Here is a 16,584-nt window from a genome sequence, read left to right as displayed (position 1 = left end):
AAATTTTCACGTGAGGAGCAACGTAAAAACCTAAATATGCCAGTAAGAAAAGGCGATGATATCGCACAACTCCTCACCATCTCAACGCGGCCAGTAGTCTCCTATGCAGCCGTTCCTATCATCGGAAATTGGCGTACGTTGGGTTAACATTCAACAGTCCTTCTCATTCTGCAGGAAAGAAAGGGCTTCCGTACAAACATCACCCGCTGCAGCTGCAGCTTTCAGCTGTCCGCAGTGAAAAAAGATTTGCGCTTCATGCATCATACTTCACAGCCTCCAGCAAGAATGCAAGAGCCAGATCTCTTGAACTATGTTTTGCTCCTTGCACGCGCGGAACTAGCCAACCCACCATGTTGGAAAACTACCGCCAGAGGTATTGAAAATTAAGATCTTCGCAAGGGCCGTTGGAATCCAAAAAAATAATGGGGTGTAACCCCGCAATTTTTCAGAGATAATTTAGCAACAATGTATGGATTTTTTTTCCAACTTGAAGCTTAACTTTTTCTGAAAAAAGAAAAAGTACGTGGACCCCCAATTCTCTTGCTTAAATCTGCCTTTCTCGCGTAGTCATAAACCATGCAAGAATACATCTGCATTGGTACGCACCCCAAGAAACCCTCGTTTCTCGGCCCATTTCGAGATGCACAGAACGTATGCTCAGTAACAAACGGAAGCACTGACGTTCGAACAACAGCCGACATACGATTGGTTGGCACATGACATACAGCGGTTTCCAATTGAGTGTCGTAAAACCAAAACCAAAGTAATTACACTGGCCAATCGAAACAGATGTAACACCACAACGAGCCAATCAGAATTCGAAGCAAATACATGTAACTGGCACCAAGCGCAGGAAAACGCGTGCGGCCAAAACACGATTGGTTTTGGTTTGGATTCCCATTGGTTGAGAAAATGGCGCGAGTTTTGTTAACCAATCACAGAGCGTAGTTATGCAAAACCAAAGCAAACGCGAAATTACTTTCGACACTCAATTGAAAACTGCTCTAACGCGAAACATCACTATATAATCCTAAACTAAACCTTGTAAACACTTGGTCAAAAAAAAATTGATGAGGTATTAACCATCGAAATATTTCGTAAGAAAAGACTTCGTATTTTTGATCATCGGGTAAGGTAAGTAAACGCTTTCTGCAACCAATATTCAAAGAAGACTCAATCCAGTTTAAAGGTCATAGTATCTTATAGTATTTTATTATATTTCCCCGTGAACACTACAATGTATAATACAAAAACTTTCGCCCAACAGTTATTTTACCTATACTTTAAAAAGATTCAAAGGGAAAGTTTCACGCAATATTGGAAAAGAAAAGGAACGTTACTTTCAGTCCTAGTTCAAAACACATTTTTAACTTACGCTGTTAGAACTTAAAGGGGACTCATTACAAATATTTGACGAGGTAACATCATAAGAGCACCGAGAAGATAATAGTAACTGATTTATTCAAAGGAGAACCGACTCAACAGAATAACACAAAATCCAGAATCCGCAGCTACAGATAATATTTGTTTCTGGTTATTCTTAACAAAAATAAAGTATTAATTGAACGTTTCCATCGATGCAAATAAGTATTCAAAGTGACAATACCCCTTTAAGTCACAGATTGTTAACTACTGCTTCACAATATTCCCCAATACCATTTCTGAGTACATTACGATAGGACAAGATTTTATGTCAAAGATAGTCGAGAGAAAAGCGCGCGTTCGTGCGAGGACAGCATACCACGCGCACCTTCGCATTTTTCAAAATAAGCGGGATCATACTATACGCTTTTAAAGCTATACACAGTTGGGTGTAGACACGTACATGTACAATTGCTAATAATAAGTTAAAAGACAAACGCTTACTTTGAAACATAAATACAGCATTACTCCATTGACATAATGTTAAAATATTAATTGTATAGCGTAATCGCATTGCATGCCGCACTCATAAAGCTGCATCTCTCTTTACTTGGCAAGTAAGTTCATTAGCTTTAATATTTCTCGGCAGAATATTTTAGACAATACTTTTAGATGATCTTACCTATAACCCTTTTTCTCCCAGAATCATTCCTTCAGCGAAATAAAAAGTAACATTTTACACTCTATGGATAAAATGTAGCCTTCTGAGAACACATTTTCGAGGCCATCAAACATGCTTCCCTATAAAGGAAAGGATATTATATAGCCTGGCTGACAGGACCGCAGAAATTTCGGTCGCACGATCGCAAGCCATTGGTTTGCGTATGACAAGTTCTCGGGGAGGGGGTGGGGAGGGGCGTGTCCTTCTCCTCCCCCCCCCCCAAGAGTTTGCTTGCAGGCTAAAGATAGAACATGGTTATCAAAGTTATGTTTTATCTTCTTCGCTCGTTTGCAATCGTCTGCGATCAAGAAATCTTACAGAAGGGCGGACGATTGTTGCAATCGCAGAAGTATGTTTCCATGTGATTACAAAGCTTCTGGAGACTGGCTTTGTGATTTTTAACGCTCGCTTGTGTTTTGGTGTGCTATTATGCAGTGCAGTGTGGTTCTAACTTCTGAATCTGTGGAGGGAAGCTTTTGAACAGTACCTTCCTGTGGTAATGGTTAAGTTTTTGAGTCAGTGGATGAAATCTTGAATACTGATAAAAACTACTGAGCAGTACTTTCCTGTGGTACTGTTTATTATGCTGTACAAGGTGGTTCTAACTTTTGAGTCTGTGGATGAAATCCTAAAGTGTGACCATTCAAATGAAAGCTACTGAGCAGTACTTTCCTGTGGTGCTGTTTATTATGCTGTACAAGGTGGTTCTGGCCCTATGCGCCACCTTGGCACCAGGGGACAAGTAAAAAAGTAACAAGGTGGTTCTAACTTTTGAGTCTGTGGATGAAATCCTAAAGTGTGACCATTCAAATGAAAGCTACCGAGCAGTACTTTCCTGCGGTGCTGTTTATTATGCTGTACAAGGTGGTCCTAACTTTTGAGTAAGTGGATGAAATCCTTAAGTGTGACCATTCAAATGAAAGCTACTGAGCAGTACTTTCCTGTGGTGCTGTTTATTATGCTGTGCAAGGTGATTTCTAACTTTTGAGACTGTGGATGAAATCGTAAAGTGTGTCCATTCAAATGAAAGTTACTGAGCAGTACTTTTTTTGCGGTGCTGTTTATTATGCTGCATGAAGCCTTTTTGAGTCTGTAGATCAAACCTTGAAATGTGACCATTCAAAAAATACTGCTCAGCAGTAATTTCCTGTGCTGGTCTTGGGAGTGATAGGGTTAAGGTTTATCAGCGAAACAAACTACTAAATATCATTCAGAAAATTTCAGTTCCATGATACCCCCATGCATGCACGCATCTGCTACATACATAGTGTAGATACATAACAATACTATTTATCATATTAAAGCTCCTGACAGTTAAATGGATGGTAAATGGTCCAGCTTGCTAAGTTTCGTTTTGTCCTTGTTTTTGTCTGCAAAGAGAAAAGAAACAACTAATAAAAAAACTCCTTACTCCTTGCAGGTATACACTTAGGACGGATTTTTCTGGGACATATTCTGTGTATTCTGAAAAAGGAATACACTGAAAAATCTATATTGTATCTCAATTCAATATTGTATCTGTCAGGGGCATCCAACGGATCGTTTCGGTAAATTATCTGTTCGGAAGGCCATTAGTAATCCCCTACAATTTTCTAAAGAGAATTTTCACCACGAACTTTCCTGATATGGGAAATTTAAGGCCTAGTGTTTTCGGATTTATAAAAATGTTGTTTCGGGAAATAAGACCTAAGGTTTTTGGGAAATGGACAAAAATGCCCTACTAATTTCGAAAAGACTCAAGTTCCCCTAGAATGACCGAACAGATAAAAATATTATAGTGCTACCTAAAATGAACCTATAGAGCTTCAAAGCCACTCCAGATCGCCTAAAATAACGTTTCAAAGGATCTGAGAGAAAATTGTCGCTGGGTGCCCCTGATCTGTTGCCCCGTAACGAAAATTACTACTAACGTTTTGGATTACGAACATTTTGGATTATTATTCAACACATTGTTACACTGCCCAAATATGGTTATGGTGCACCTAATATTCATCGTCCTTAGTCAACAGATGTCCACCGACATACGTAATTTCGTATGTTGGGGAGAAAAGTGGCAAAACAAAGATTGTCTTCAGCTTTTCTTCAATAAAACTGTGCTTTGTTGTCAATGTGTTGAATAATAAAGCAATTATCCTGTACAATATTGCAGAATATCCCCTGATTTTAGCCAATTCATCCCGCTGCCTTGTATCAGGTGATGTTCTGCGCAACTTGACAATATTAAGAGGGTTTTAAAATAAATAAACTTCTTTCTGGCGGCTGGTATATCAAATGATAATGCCCTCGGCGTGAAGACTGTCCTCAAAATTTCATTTGTCAGACAATCCGTCTGCCTCGGTCATTAACCTCTAATAAACCAGCCGCCAAAAGGGGTTTATTTACTAAACAACTTGTAATGAGCATTTTTTTTTTCTAAAAAAAAAAAAAAAAAACTGGATAGTAGCCATGACACAGCCCCTTTAAGTGTGTGCTATACATGTATGGCACAAATTTCAAGCAACTGTACAGGCAACTTCTTTTCATCATCAATTTCAAAACAGTTGCAGTCACAGAAAGTTTATCAACTCAATTCTAATTTTGATGAATGCAAACGTTACTTTTGTAATGCTAAAAATGGACCTACAAGGAGAATTTACATGTTGATTATGACCCACCTGTTCTGTCAGGTGCCGGAGAATCATTAGCGAGTTGAGGTAAGTGATGTGAGGGTGGTTCGTTATCCAATTGAGGTTTGGCTCGGGGCTAAACAAACGTAGAGAAAAAAGAACATACATGTAGTTCATCTTCATCTAAACGAAATAAAAACATTAACCTTGCAACTGTAAACTCTTAAGTTAAAAATTAAGTATACAAAATAAAGCACTTTATTTAGATGCCAATGTAAATTGCCAACATGTTCTTTGGTTTCAGAAAATAGCTGCATCCAACAGTTCATGTTTTCAATTAATTTCAAAACCTCATTAATAATTCATAAGCCCACTGACCTATCAAATGGTCAATAAAACATCACGTGCAGTGGTTTTAAAACCCGGAAAACCTCCTCCTTATAAGTATGCGGTGTTTATTGTTTTTCTTATATGCTTATTTCCAACGTTCACAAAAGCATCATTGTTATGAACTCTCTTGACACACGCTTTTCCAGGTTTTTTTTTTGAAGCCCTTAAAAAAAACTTGCAGCACGTGTGTTATCGGGTCTAAAATCACTCAGCTGCGCCTCGTGGTTTTAAATCCCGATAAAACACTGCTGCTTGTGTTTAAACATTACATTAATATCTGTTTTGAAGGTTAATTAAAATCACTTGTCACTCACCCTTGTTTTTCTCGTTTTAACAGCTGGCGCTCTCATTGGTTCATAATCATCAAAATATGCATGTGCCAGGAGCTCTGCACAAGTTAGTCGCTGACTAGGCTCCATTTGAAAACAACCCTAAAATAACACAATACACCGTGTTTAGCACTTTGTTTTAGAGCGCTTCCCATTTGTCAGAACTGGCCGGCGACACTGGACAGTTGTAAACGGAATGTATCAATTTGAAGGATAAGTTTTATCCTAGTCCTTTGAATTTCTTCAAAATAGCATGTACAATTTTGGAGTGATTATTTTTCAAGATTTTTCAGCACCATCCCTTCAAAATGAGGCATTCGATTTTATATAGACGGGCTGGCCAGCCGGCCTGTTCTGGCAAGTGGGAAGCACTTTAAGGGTGCATTTCTTTGGGAAAATCCGGATTTTTGAATCCTAAAATGGATTTTGCATTTCTTTACTAAAATCCAAAAATGGATTTTGAATCCGTACTTGAACCCGTAAACCGTAAGTATCCGTACTTGAGGTACTCATAAGGTACGTTGCACATGTGCTGGGCAAAAATGCTCCTTCCCTTTCCCCTCCCCTGTCTACAGAGTTCCTGCAATACATGCTTACCTTCATGAAGCTCATAGCCTGCCCTTGAATTTTGAATTTAGATTCTAAAGGATCCTGAAAGAAAATGTCAACAATGAAATGATATCAGTATAAAGTTGCCAACCATTCAACAAAATGATTACCATGAGATAAGAATCAAATTCCAGCTCAGAATTCAACAAGCCATTTTACCAAGTAGTTTTTACTAATAGTATTATTTTTGCAATTTTTTTCCTATTTTTCTTTCTTTCTATTGTCAAACACATACTCTTGTTTAACCCTTTAAGCCCTAACAGTGATCAGCATCAATCTTCTCCTTGTAATATCAATGCTTATTCAAGCCCCGAGGTCATGAGAATTAAGGATATAATCACCCACAGTGATTTTTCTTGATATTTTGATAACTTCTCCCAAGCACTTTTATAAGAAATGTATGGGGACAAGATAGGGGAATTTGTTCTTTGATATTAGGGGTACAAGGATTAATCAATTTCCTACTCTCTTTTCCCTCACCCCATCCTTCCCCTCCGATAATACGAACAGCAGCTAAATCCCCGGCAAAAATAAATTACAGATGTTTGAATGAAATAAATTCCTGCTATTACAGACTGTCGCTATTAAGGACAGTAACTCATGCAGGGCTTCTGATATTACGCGATGGTGCGATTTCGCGTAATCAGCCTCAAATCGCATCCGATCGCATAATTCCGAAAAAATCGCATAATGCATGAAAAATCGCACAATTTGAACAAAACAGACTATAAATTATTGCTTTAGCTTAAAAAAAATCCGAAGATACACGTCATTTCAAGGTGATTTTACCTTTCAAAAACTTCAGAAACCTTTCAACCTTCGATGTTGTTAAGATCAATCTCCAAGGCGTTATTTGCGTGTTTACGCGGTCGGGCCCTGGTACTAAATTATATTCTAAAGCCATTGCCTATTGGTACGGCAAAAACAATCCTTTGCCTTAGAAATCCTTCTACATTATGGCAGAAACCAGTATCACTACTGACGGTTTTTTAGAAACCACAGCCATGGATCCTCTCCATGAGGATTCGCCTATGGAAACGGGAGATTTGAGCAAAGAGGAAGAAGCAGCTCTCTTGTGCAGAAACCCCGGTGAAGACGAAGATCCAGAGAACGAGATTCCCAGCGCTCAGGTCAACCAGGACCGTACGAAGAACACAAACAATCAGCAGATCGAGACACGAAAAGTCAAACAGCCTGTGCGTTCAGTTGTATCGAGCAAAAACAACCAGAGGGACAGGAAACGTCCCCGAGACGAGCGCGAAAAGTCCGCCAAAACGGCCGCTAACTCCGATGCAAAGAAAGCCCGCCAAGATGAAGAGCAGAGCTCCTCCATCCAAGAAAAGATAGACAGCTCCAATCAAAGCACTGATCGGCAAGCTGAAAAGTCATCTTGAGAAGGGCACATGCCCTAAGATTTTAAGATATAGCGCAAGGGCTAATATTACGCCCGATGAAGACTTAAAGAACGAGATAGGCTCGATCAGAAAGAAAGCAGAACAGGCTCTCCTAGGAGCGCTGGTGAAATATCACCATAGGCGCGTAGAACGTTTAACTAGCAAGTTTCGTAAGCTCGAACAGTATAAATCTCGCAGAAATACTGTAACTAAGCTGACGTCTCACCAGAAAACGCAATCACCGGCTAGAAAGAAAACTGTCAACAAAGGTGACAATGTAAACGAGCTAGCCGCAGAGTTGAAAGCTGGGAGGTAAATAGCAAATTCTACAAATACATGTAGAGTTTAACCAGGAAATCAGCGCGTGCAAAAAACACTTATACTAACCTGTTTTACTCCAATTTACAAGTATGCATATACGTAGATGCTAAATTATTGTTCCTTTATGTTCTAATTGTCGTTTGAACAGCATAAAAGTGGTTTTCTTCCTCTGAAACCTAGTAAAACATGCATAAAAAAGCTCCAGAAAAAATCGCATAATTTGCATAATTTTCCGCATAATAGTCCCTATTTATCGCATAATTTGCCATGAAAAAATCGCATAATTTCCATTTTTTTATCGCACTCTATCAGAAGCCCTGCTCATGGTCCCAAGGGTGTCTGCAATAAAGGGAGTTGACTGTACCAGAATTCCTAAAATTTACATGCAAACCAACAAGCCCTTGACTAACCATTTCTCGAGGTTCTGGAATACTTAATCCACGATAAAACTGATTTTCCATGAAGATCTTCTTTTGCTTATCAGTAAGATCACCTGAGGGTTAGATCACAAATTATTAATGAATAATAATAATAATAATAATAATAATAATATTATTATTATTATTATTATTGCTTCTTAATCAGTTTTAGGTTTTCTGCAATTTGTAAAAATTAAGGTAACAATCCAATTGTTTTGATTGAAGATTGTAAAGAAAACCTTAGTAATTATTAGGTAACCAGACATCTGATTGGAAGGAACTTACCTACAACCTTGGAAAATACTAGTTGGGAAAATTCAAATTTTGTGCTTAATTTATAATCTTTCTTAAGGAGAACACTGTCTAGAGAGTAGCAACACCCCCCCCCCCCTCCCCTTCCCCCAATATTGCTTTGAAGGCTGAACAATAATAATTATTATGACACTGATAAGAGGGAGGGGAGGTCCGAGGGGGGCTGAGATGCTGATGAACCACTGATGTGGTGGAATTAGCAGATTGAAAAATAAGTTTCTTAACATTTTGTCCAAGATTGTAGAACATTTCATATGAAAATTCATGTGTAATAAAAAATAATAATTTCAGGTCTGAAAGTGACAGGTTGCACGCAACTGTAGAAGAAACGAAGAAAATTAAAAACCAAAAAAAAATTAAAGATTCCCACTCGGATAAAACTTATTGCACATTGGGAAGCCTGTCACATTGTCGAGCCTAAAGCCATGCGTTAATCCAGTGAAATTTTGTCTGTTGGATCAAGTTTTGCATTCTTCATTTTAGCAGCAGAAATGACTATCTAACAATAAAATATATTGCACTTCTCAACTTTAAATGGTATTTGTGACCTGACTTCACTGTAACAGAGCTAATCAATACCTAATGTTTTTCTGATCAAGTACAACTGATCAAGATCGGATTTTCCTGGCCACAATGGCTGCCCAGTAATAAGCTCTGCAAATACACAGCCAATCGCCCACACGTCGACAGGAAAGCCATATGTGGTGTCACCTACAAGTAGCTCTGGTGCACGGTACCACCGTGTTGCAACATAGTCTGTATATTCATCATTATCTGCAAATTTAAGGAAACCCATGTTATCAAAAAGTGGATGCTCAGCACTATCAACTGTCTTTATTGCGGACACCCTCTGGACCGCAAGTTACTGCCCTTAATAGCAAGAGTAAATAATAGTGTGAATTTGTTTCAGTCAAACGTCTGTAGTTTATTTTTGCTGGGGATTTAGCTGTTATCTGTATTATTGGGGCGTCAGTAATAGCAAGGAGTCCACAAGGGGAGAGTTGACTGTAGTAATTCTTAGTCCATTAGACTTGAGCAGACTTCCATTGAAAGATTGGAAGAACATCCCATCCAGGGGGGAGTGGTAATACTCCAAGTCACTTCATGCTGGGTATCCTGTGATAGATTAGCATCCCATCCAGGGGGGAGGAGTAATACTCCTAGTCACTTCATGCTGGGTATCCTGTGATAGATTAGCATCCCATCCAGGGGGGAGTAGTAATACTCCTAGTCACTTCATGCTGGGTATCCTGTGATGGACTAGCATCCCATTTACGGGGGAGTAACTTGGTAATACCTCTAAAAACTTCCTGCTGGGAAGGTGGGAGTGGGGATAGTAATACTCTTATTCACTGTCTGCTAACTACCATGTGACACTTTATTATCACAGTGTATAATTATGCACTTGGTTTGGGTTATTACATGAACGTGTTTGATTACACATTTCAATGATATTGACCAAGCTACCCATTTTACAACCAAAATGTTAGTGATGGTCAGTTTCTTTTCATCAAATCAATTTCAATTTATTTACATCTTTCCAAGTTCCCTTTTAATTTTAGTTCAAAAAAGAGGCTAACTGTACAATGTACATTACAGTGTTATTGACAAATCTATCAAATTCATTCACACTTACTCAATATTCTGGCAAATCCAAAGTCACACAGCTTAATGACACCATCTTTAGTTATAAGAATGTTCTCTGGTTTAACATCCCTATGAACACACTAAAAAGATACATAAATAATACGTAATAGCAAAGATTCAGTAAAAATAGAGACAATCCTGGGAGGTAGGGTGTCAAGTGGAATGGAAATTCACAAAAGTTCTCCTCCCTTCTCATGCCACATTCTTGTTTCACTGTTCTTATAAATAATTTAAAATTGCCACCATGTTGGTGGACAAAACAAAAGAAAATTTGGTCAGTCATATAGTTAGCATAAAAATGGCAGTTAACTCCCCGAGGAGAAATTTTTTTGTTCCTGTCCACCAACATGGCCGCCATGACAACACACGCAAACCATCAATTTCTAAAATTGATGGGTTGAGTGCCAAAAAGTGGACCTCTACAACAGTAGCTGTTTTTACAGTTGAGTCTGCCATCAAATATTCTTTTGTTTAAAATGGCAAGCAAACAAGTCAAAAAAGTCAATATATGCATGTTCTGTATTTGCCAAATGGCTCAGCCGTTTCATTTTGTATGTCAAACCAGTAATAACTGTCACTGTTGGGAAGAACAGCTACATGTATTTTAATTACCAGTACTGCGACAATGTATTCTTTCTACTTCCCATGGCAAAAAGAAAAAACGTCATAACTTTACCCAGTCAATCTTGAAATCATTTGCATGTATCAATTTACACAGCGTACTTTCTATAAAAATATTCAACTGAGCCTGAATCACCTGAGACTGTTTTCTTTTTATGTTCTTCAGCTCTAGCCTATTTAAATATCCGCGTTCACAAACTGATTTTTTCTCTTGATAAGTGAGTCAAGATGACTCCGAACCGTCGAACCTTAAATCTCTCTGTAATTTTTACATACACTATACTAAATAAACCACCTATGGTTAGCAAGGTAAATTATCAATCTACCTTATGCTGATGACAAAAGTTGACTGCTTGTAGAGTCTGGTGGATTATGCTCTTTACCATTTTTTCTTCAACACTAATACATGGAAAAACAATAAGAACATTGCTGAAAACTGCAAGAAAAGAGGCAATTTATACATGCGGCTGTTTCAACCAAGAAATCATTATTTTTTCAATAATTCTGGGAATGTGTCTACACTCTGAAAGCCACATGTATTTTTAGGAGTCTTGGAATTATTTTGGGGTGGGAATTTTCCATGCAATGAAATAAACAGGTTTTATTTTCTGAGTTTCCCCTTTTCCATAGCCTTTAATGATAAAAAATAAGTGAAAGAAGTTTTACACTACGTTTCAATGACTCCATGTCATCATTTTCAAGTGAAAAGAAAAGAAATTGACAACTTAATATATACCGTGCAAGGCGATAAAATGTAAAATATACATGTAAAGGTGACAAATTAAATAAATAGTTTTGCGCGTATGGAGTCTGATTGTGTGTTCAAGCATGGCCTTTTCTTCTTTATGAATAACATTTCATAAATACTTAAGACACTCCAGTGTAAAACTTCTTTCGCTTATTTTTATCATTAGATGTTTAACTAAATGTAATCTAACTTATTCCATAGCCTTTGTCAATATATCACCTGAAAGTACAATGTACAGACTGTATAATTTGTATACTTCTAGAATTAGTAATACTCATCTGAAAATATTAGGTATCATCATAAGCTTTTATATGCCCCAATTGCTGGGAAGAAAAATTGATAAGGCAAGACACGAGCCCAGTAGCCTGGGGCGCCCAAGAAATCCTCTGGGCACCTAAATTTTTTGCAGTAGTACCTAACACTTCACATGTCAGGCTACTAACTTCTCAGCTTTTGGCCTTGGGGGCTCCTTGAAATTTTTCTTAGGCAACAGCCTTGTAAGGATTTTTTTATATTTTTACATGTATAAGAGAACAACAAGACATTAGTTATGAAGATTTGATCAAGCAAATGATAAAAAGTACCTATACATGTACAATGTAAACTTTAAGCACTTGTTGCAGCGTTTCGAACAAAACTCCGTACTTTTTTCCCGACTCTGAATGAACCCTCATTCTACAAATTCTTCAGAAGGGCAACTTCTCCTAAAGATTGGAAAATGACCAGTCCTGCAAAAAGACCCTTCTCCAAAATGGCGGCAACAGATTTGAATGAGTTAAAATTGAACTGAATGAAAAACTGATACCAGCACTGGAAAGAGCACCTTTACTTAAGTAACCTTGCAAAGTTTCCGCATATTAGGTGTTATATCAGCTTAGGAAATGTAAGATGAAATTTGACAAATTTACAGACGTTTGTATGACAGGGGGTATACGCCATACTTCCAGTCATACAAACGTCTGTAAATTTTTCATTTTTCAACTTACATTTTCTCAGCTGATGTTACACCTGATATGCTGAAACTTTGCAGGGTTACTAAAGTAAAAGTGCTCTTTCTAGTGCTGGTACAGGTGTTTTTAATTTTAACTTATTTGAATTTTCCTCCGCCATTTTAGAGAAGGGTATATTGGTCCATCCCATTCACAAAATGGTCAGGTGTGCTAAATAGTTTTGACAATATAATGGAAAGCACCCTCAGACTTAAACAAGTCAGTGCATTTCAAACCAGAGTAGCATCAACATACCCTCGTGGATGGGCTTCAAGTTCATTCAACACCGTGTGGTCACAATACTCGAAGACCATATGAATCTTGTGTTTTCTCCTGAACACTTCCAGTAAGTTAACGAGGTTATGGTGCCGTAAACTCTAAATAAGCAAGGCAAAGTTTCAATTCAGTAATGAATATGAGTATTATTCTTGTCACAGCAGAACAACATTATATAGCACTAAAAATAGTTTACAACTGCCCCCACTGTTTAAGGTTAATCAGTGTTATAAATCACTTGTATGCGATCTGATATGACAAGAATAATATCATTAGATTTTGGAAAATGATGTGACTGGCATTTCGCACCTTTACATCCAATAAATAAACATTGGTTTGAAAACAGAGAAAATCTGGAGAGTACAAATGACTAATTAGCCGGCAAAAAGACAAAGATTACAAAACAGTGCCAATGACTTGTAATTTACCTGAATGTAAACATATGAAACATACATTGTATATTTTGAACTGCGGATGAAAGATCAAATAGCAGAAAGATCCTCACAGTTAGTATGCAACTTAAGCAGTTGCGAAAAGAAAGTCTGAAAAAAATTCAGGCTTGAACGGAATTTGAACCCATGACCTCTGCGATGCCGGTGCAGTGCTCTACCAACTGAGCTATCAAGCCAACTGGGAGCTGGTCATATTGTGAGAACTCACAATGGCAAATCCCTCTTCGCTTTGCTTTCATAAACCCATCAAAAAAGTCCTTGGGGCATCCTTGAAGGATGATGTCTCCGCTTTCACATCCTGAATTTAGCCATTTCTCTTGCATTTTGGGAATGTAAAATAGCAAGCAAAAAATTGATTCCCGCTCCGCTCGGACCCCCACTATGTGTATAATTTGCCTCTTTCCCGCCTGAGAGTGCTACGTCATCATTACCCATTTATTCTGTGCGCACCCTGTTTAGGCAACATCGAGATTGTTTCTGGTATAAGAACTTATATTTTAACCATAGGTATACTAAATTTAACTGTAATTAATCACTATTACGCGGGGACTCCAAGGATGCCTCCTCGGTGGCGGCAAAGGTCCCAATAACTGAAACCCGATGGAACACTGTGCAGTTCCAGAAAATATCCATATACCCCTACATCATCAAGAGTTGTCATCGCTTAGATTAGAATGAACAAAACTGGGGGGGGGTCACTATGCTTGTTTAGGAAAAAATGACTATGAGGCAGGCTTAGTCTCAAGGCAAAACTGCTGCGTTCTACAGATATGCAGGTGCTTGATAGCGACACAAGAAATTACATTCATTTAGGATGCATAATACAATTCAATGGAACCACCTGAAAATGGATTTTACTAGGTGTTCTAAGTCCAAAAGAGTGAGAAGATCTGGGTACGAGATAAACCTTGCAAAGTGCCCGGAGCATTAATCCGACTTAAATTCACATTCCTTTCTTGTCAAAGATTAAAAGTTCTTAGGGGTTGCGACAGTAATCACAAGAAAAAATCTGGCTACAAAAACACAGAGACAACGCTTTGGATCGAAACCTATACATAATTAAAGATGTGTCGCACTAAACATGTAAACAAACATTACCAGAACACCAGATACGCTTCATATTACTGTACCTTGAGCATGCGAATTTCGCGCATGGCGATTTTCTTTATCAATGGATCATCTTCAGACTCTACAAATTTCTTGATCGCAACGATCTGTCCAGTTTCTTTGTTTCTGCATTTAAATACCACTCCATAGGAACCTTCGCCGATTTTCCCCAGCTTTTCAAACTTATCCATATGTGAAACTTCCGTCTGTACTTTTGGCGAGCTGTCACTAATAACGATCCCGTAGCATCGATCGACCAAACGAAGTCATAAAGATAAGAACTTTACGAGGAGGCAGAAGGCATTATGCCCTATATTAAAACCAAAAACATAAAATCGTTTCATTCAATGTCAACATTATAAGCAATGAGGCCCTTTGCCACGTTTCTAGGCAGCACAATACAAAAACATGTTGAGAACACATTGTGCCATCTTTCGTCACATTATATTTAAGAACTTACCTTTTCTGTGAAACCCACTCATCAAGTCGAAGAGAATAACGCCTCCTCAACCAACACTTTCCATAATTCGACGGACAAAAACAGCGGAACCGTTACTAAGACGAGATCACAACAGAATATTTAGTGGAAAATTAAATATCGTCAACTTGCTGCGGTGCTCAAACACAACCAAGTGTCGTGACGCAAGGCGCTCCAAACCACGGTTCCTTATTAGGAAGTCACCATGACAGCTGGTCATGTGACTACAATTTAAAGGTCCGCACAAGATTTTGCACAAATGGATTTTTGCCTAGCGGCTAGTAAAGAGGTTTAATTTCTGTTTTTTTTTGTGTTTTGTTTTCTTCTTGCATTTTTGAGAAAAACAGAAGCGGCAAAAAATATGAGAAAGAAGCATAAAGGACAAAAGAGAAAACTCTGCTAGCAGGGTAAAACTATTTTTACAGGTAAAACCAGTGATTAACTCAGTTTGCAAAGACCACCGTGACGAAATAAAAGTACGGGATCCTTAAGCGAAGGATCTAATCAGCAAAAAAATTGTCGAACAAATAATAATAAAAAAAGAGCAAGGCTGATTTCACGGTCAGAGAGGTATATTTATCCAATATTTCGAAAGGTACGGCCTTTGTTTGAGACAAACTTACCCTGAAGAAGAAAGGTCGTGCCTTTCGAAACATCGAATAAATATACTTCCCTGACCGTGAAATCAACCTTACTCTTTTTTAGATTACATATCTTATAGCCATCAGCGATAAAGTCATTGTGATAAAGCTATATCATGTACGCTAGTTAATCATTAACTACTTTATAAGAACCGTTGAGTTTCCCTCATCGTAACTTTGACCCTGAAGAAGATTAGTGGTCATAGTTGAAATAAAAATTGCCCTTTTCCCTAGAGTCAGCAGCCCTGTAATCAGTTTGGTTTGTTTTCTTACATAGTTCTACAGAAACGAAACGGAATCGCAGTTTGCGTAGTTCACATTTCCGGTCCGTGATGATGTTTGCTCACTTTAATCGTGGATCAAATTAACCTTAATTTCCTGAGGTTTTAAAAAAATACGCTACTGCACTAAGGCCGGTCAACTCAGCCCACTCATATGCTTGGATTTTTCAACTTAAAACATCAGAAAATCTATGAATATTCAGATATCACATTGGCAACTGTTTAGAATAAGTTCGAAATGCGATTTCCTACTCCGGTCATGGCCACTTGAAATTTTTGGCGATGTTCTCAAATTGAACTAAACTTAAAATATTAACTCGTTTTATCTGTAATGTAGTTGTTTTGTTTTTTTTTTATCTTATTTGTAATAGGTCATTCCATTCCTGCTTATATATTGAAAAGTTGAGAAAAACTGATGTGATTGTAAGCAACATACTTTTTTTAATTTTGTTAAGGAAAACACAAGAACACAAACTTTTGTACCACTAGTGTTTTAATTTAACTGATTTGGTGTGTGACCGCAAGGACTTATGGGACCACGAGCCGTCGAACACGTTTTTCTTGTTTTTTCTTGTTGAATTCTGTAAATCGCTGTTATTGGAGCGAAATGAAGTTGGCATTGCATTGTTACATGGAGTCGAATGTTTTGAAGTATAAAATTAAAATTTGGAACACGACTGGCTTGCTTTAGGCGAATGGATTTGCCACTGTGCTCAGTTTTATTAAAAACTGGATCATTGTATAATGCAATGCCGGGGATTTGATAGCTTAGCCGCCATAGTATATGAGCGATCATGTATACCACACCGAGAAAAAGCGGTGTTCTTGCAAAGGGGAATCAGCAAGATCTAGCAATATTTTTGTTTGTTTTTGATAAAAAA

The 16,584-nt window shown here is 37.9% G+C and overlaps 1 protein-coding gene across 6 annotated transcripts; it reads right to left on the bottom strand.

Annotated features, from left to right (window-relative positions):
- Positions 1-1,182: 1,182 nt before the first annotated feature.
- LOC146452944 (cyclin-dependent kinase-like 4) lies at positions 1,183-14,948 on the bottom strand. Of its 6 annotated transcripts, XM_085097224.1 has the most exons (13): positions 14,764-14,948; positions 14,327-14,613; positions 12,724-12,845; positions 11,058-11,130; positions 10,100-10,190; positions 9,043-9,237; positions 8,143-8,225; positions 6,006-6,059; positions 5,394-5,510; positions 4,738-4,825; positions 3,128-3,453; positions 2,959-3,019; positions 1,183-2,358 (listed from the first exon to the last, which is right to left on the bottom strand). In XM_085097224.1, exons 2-11 carry the CDS (start codon positions 14,492-14,494, stop codon positions 3,398-3,400), a joined length of 1,047 nt encoding a protein of 348 aa, XP_084953350.1. In that variant the 5' UTR covers positions 14,495-14,613; positions 14,764-14,948; the 3' UTR covers positions 1,183-2,358; positions 2,959-3,019; positions 3,128-3,397. The 6 variants fall into 6 exon arrangements, with proteins under 6 accessions (XP_084953350.1, XP_084953346.1, XP_084953349.1 ...); XM_085097220.1 differs by having other exon boundaries at positions 2,853-3,453; XM_085097223.1 differs by having other exon boundaries at positions 2,959-3,453.
- Positions 14,949-16,584: the final 1,636 nt, after the last annotated feature.

The sequence above is a fragment of the Pavona decussata genome, unplaced genomic scaffold (assembly GCF_977016875.1).
Source record: "Pavona decussata unplaced genomic scaffold, jaPavDecu1.1 SCAFFOLD_361, whole genome shotgun sequence".
In the NCBI taxonomy this organism is placed as follows: Eukaryota; Metazoa; Cnidaria; class Anthozoa; order Scleractinia; family Agariciidae; genus Pavona; species Pavona decussata.
The sequence above is the reverse complement of the archived record's forward strand: the minus strand, read 5'-3'. Positions and strand labels throughout refer to the sequence as shown.

Coding starts and splice junctions, on each gene's coding strand:
- LOC146452944 (XM_085097220.1), bottom strand. CDS start 14,494: ATGGATAAGTTTGAAAAGCTGGGGAAAATCGGCGAAGGTTCCTATGGA. Junction 10,191..11,057: donor ACTTTTGTCATCAGCATAAG/GTAGATTGATAA, acceptor GTATCTTTTTAG/TGTGTTCATAGGGATGTTAA. Junction 3,454..4,737: donor TCCGGCACCTGACAGAACAG/GTGGGTCATAAT, acceptor TTCTCTTTGCAG/ACAAAAACAAGGACAAAACG.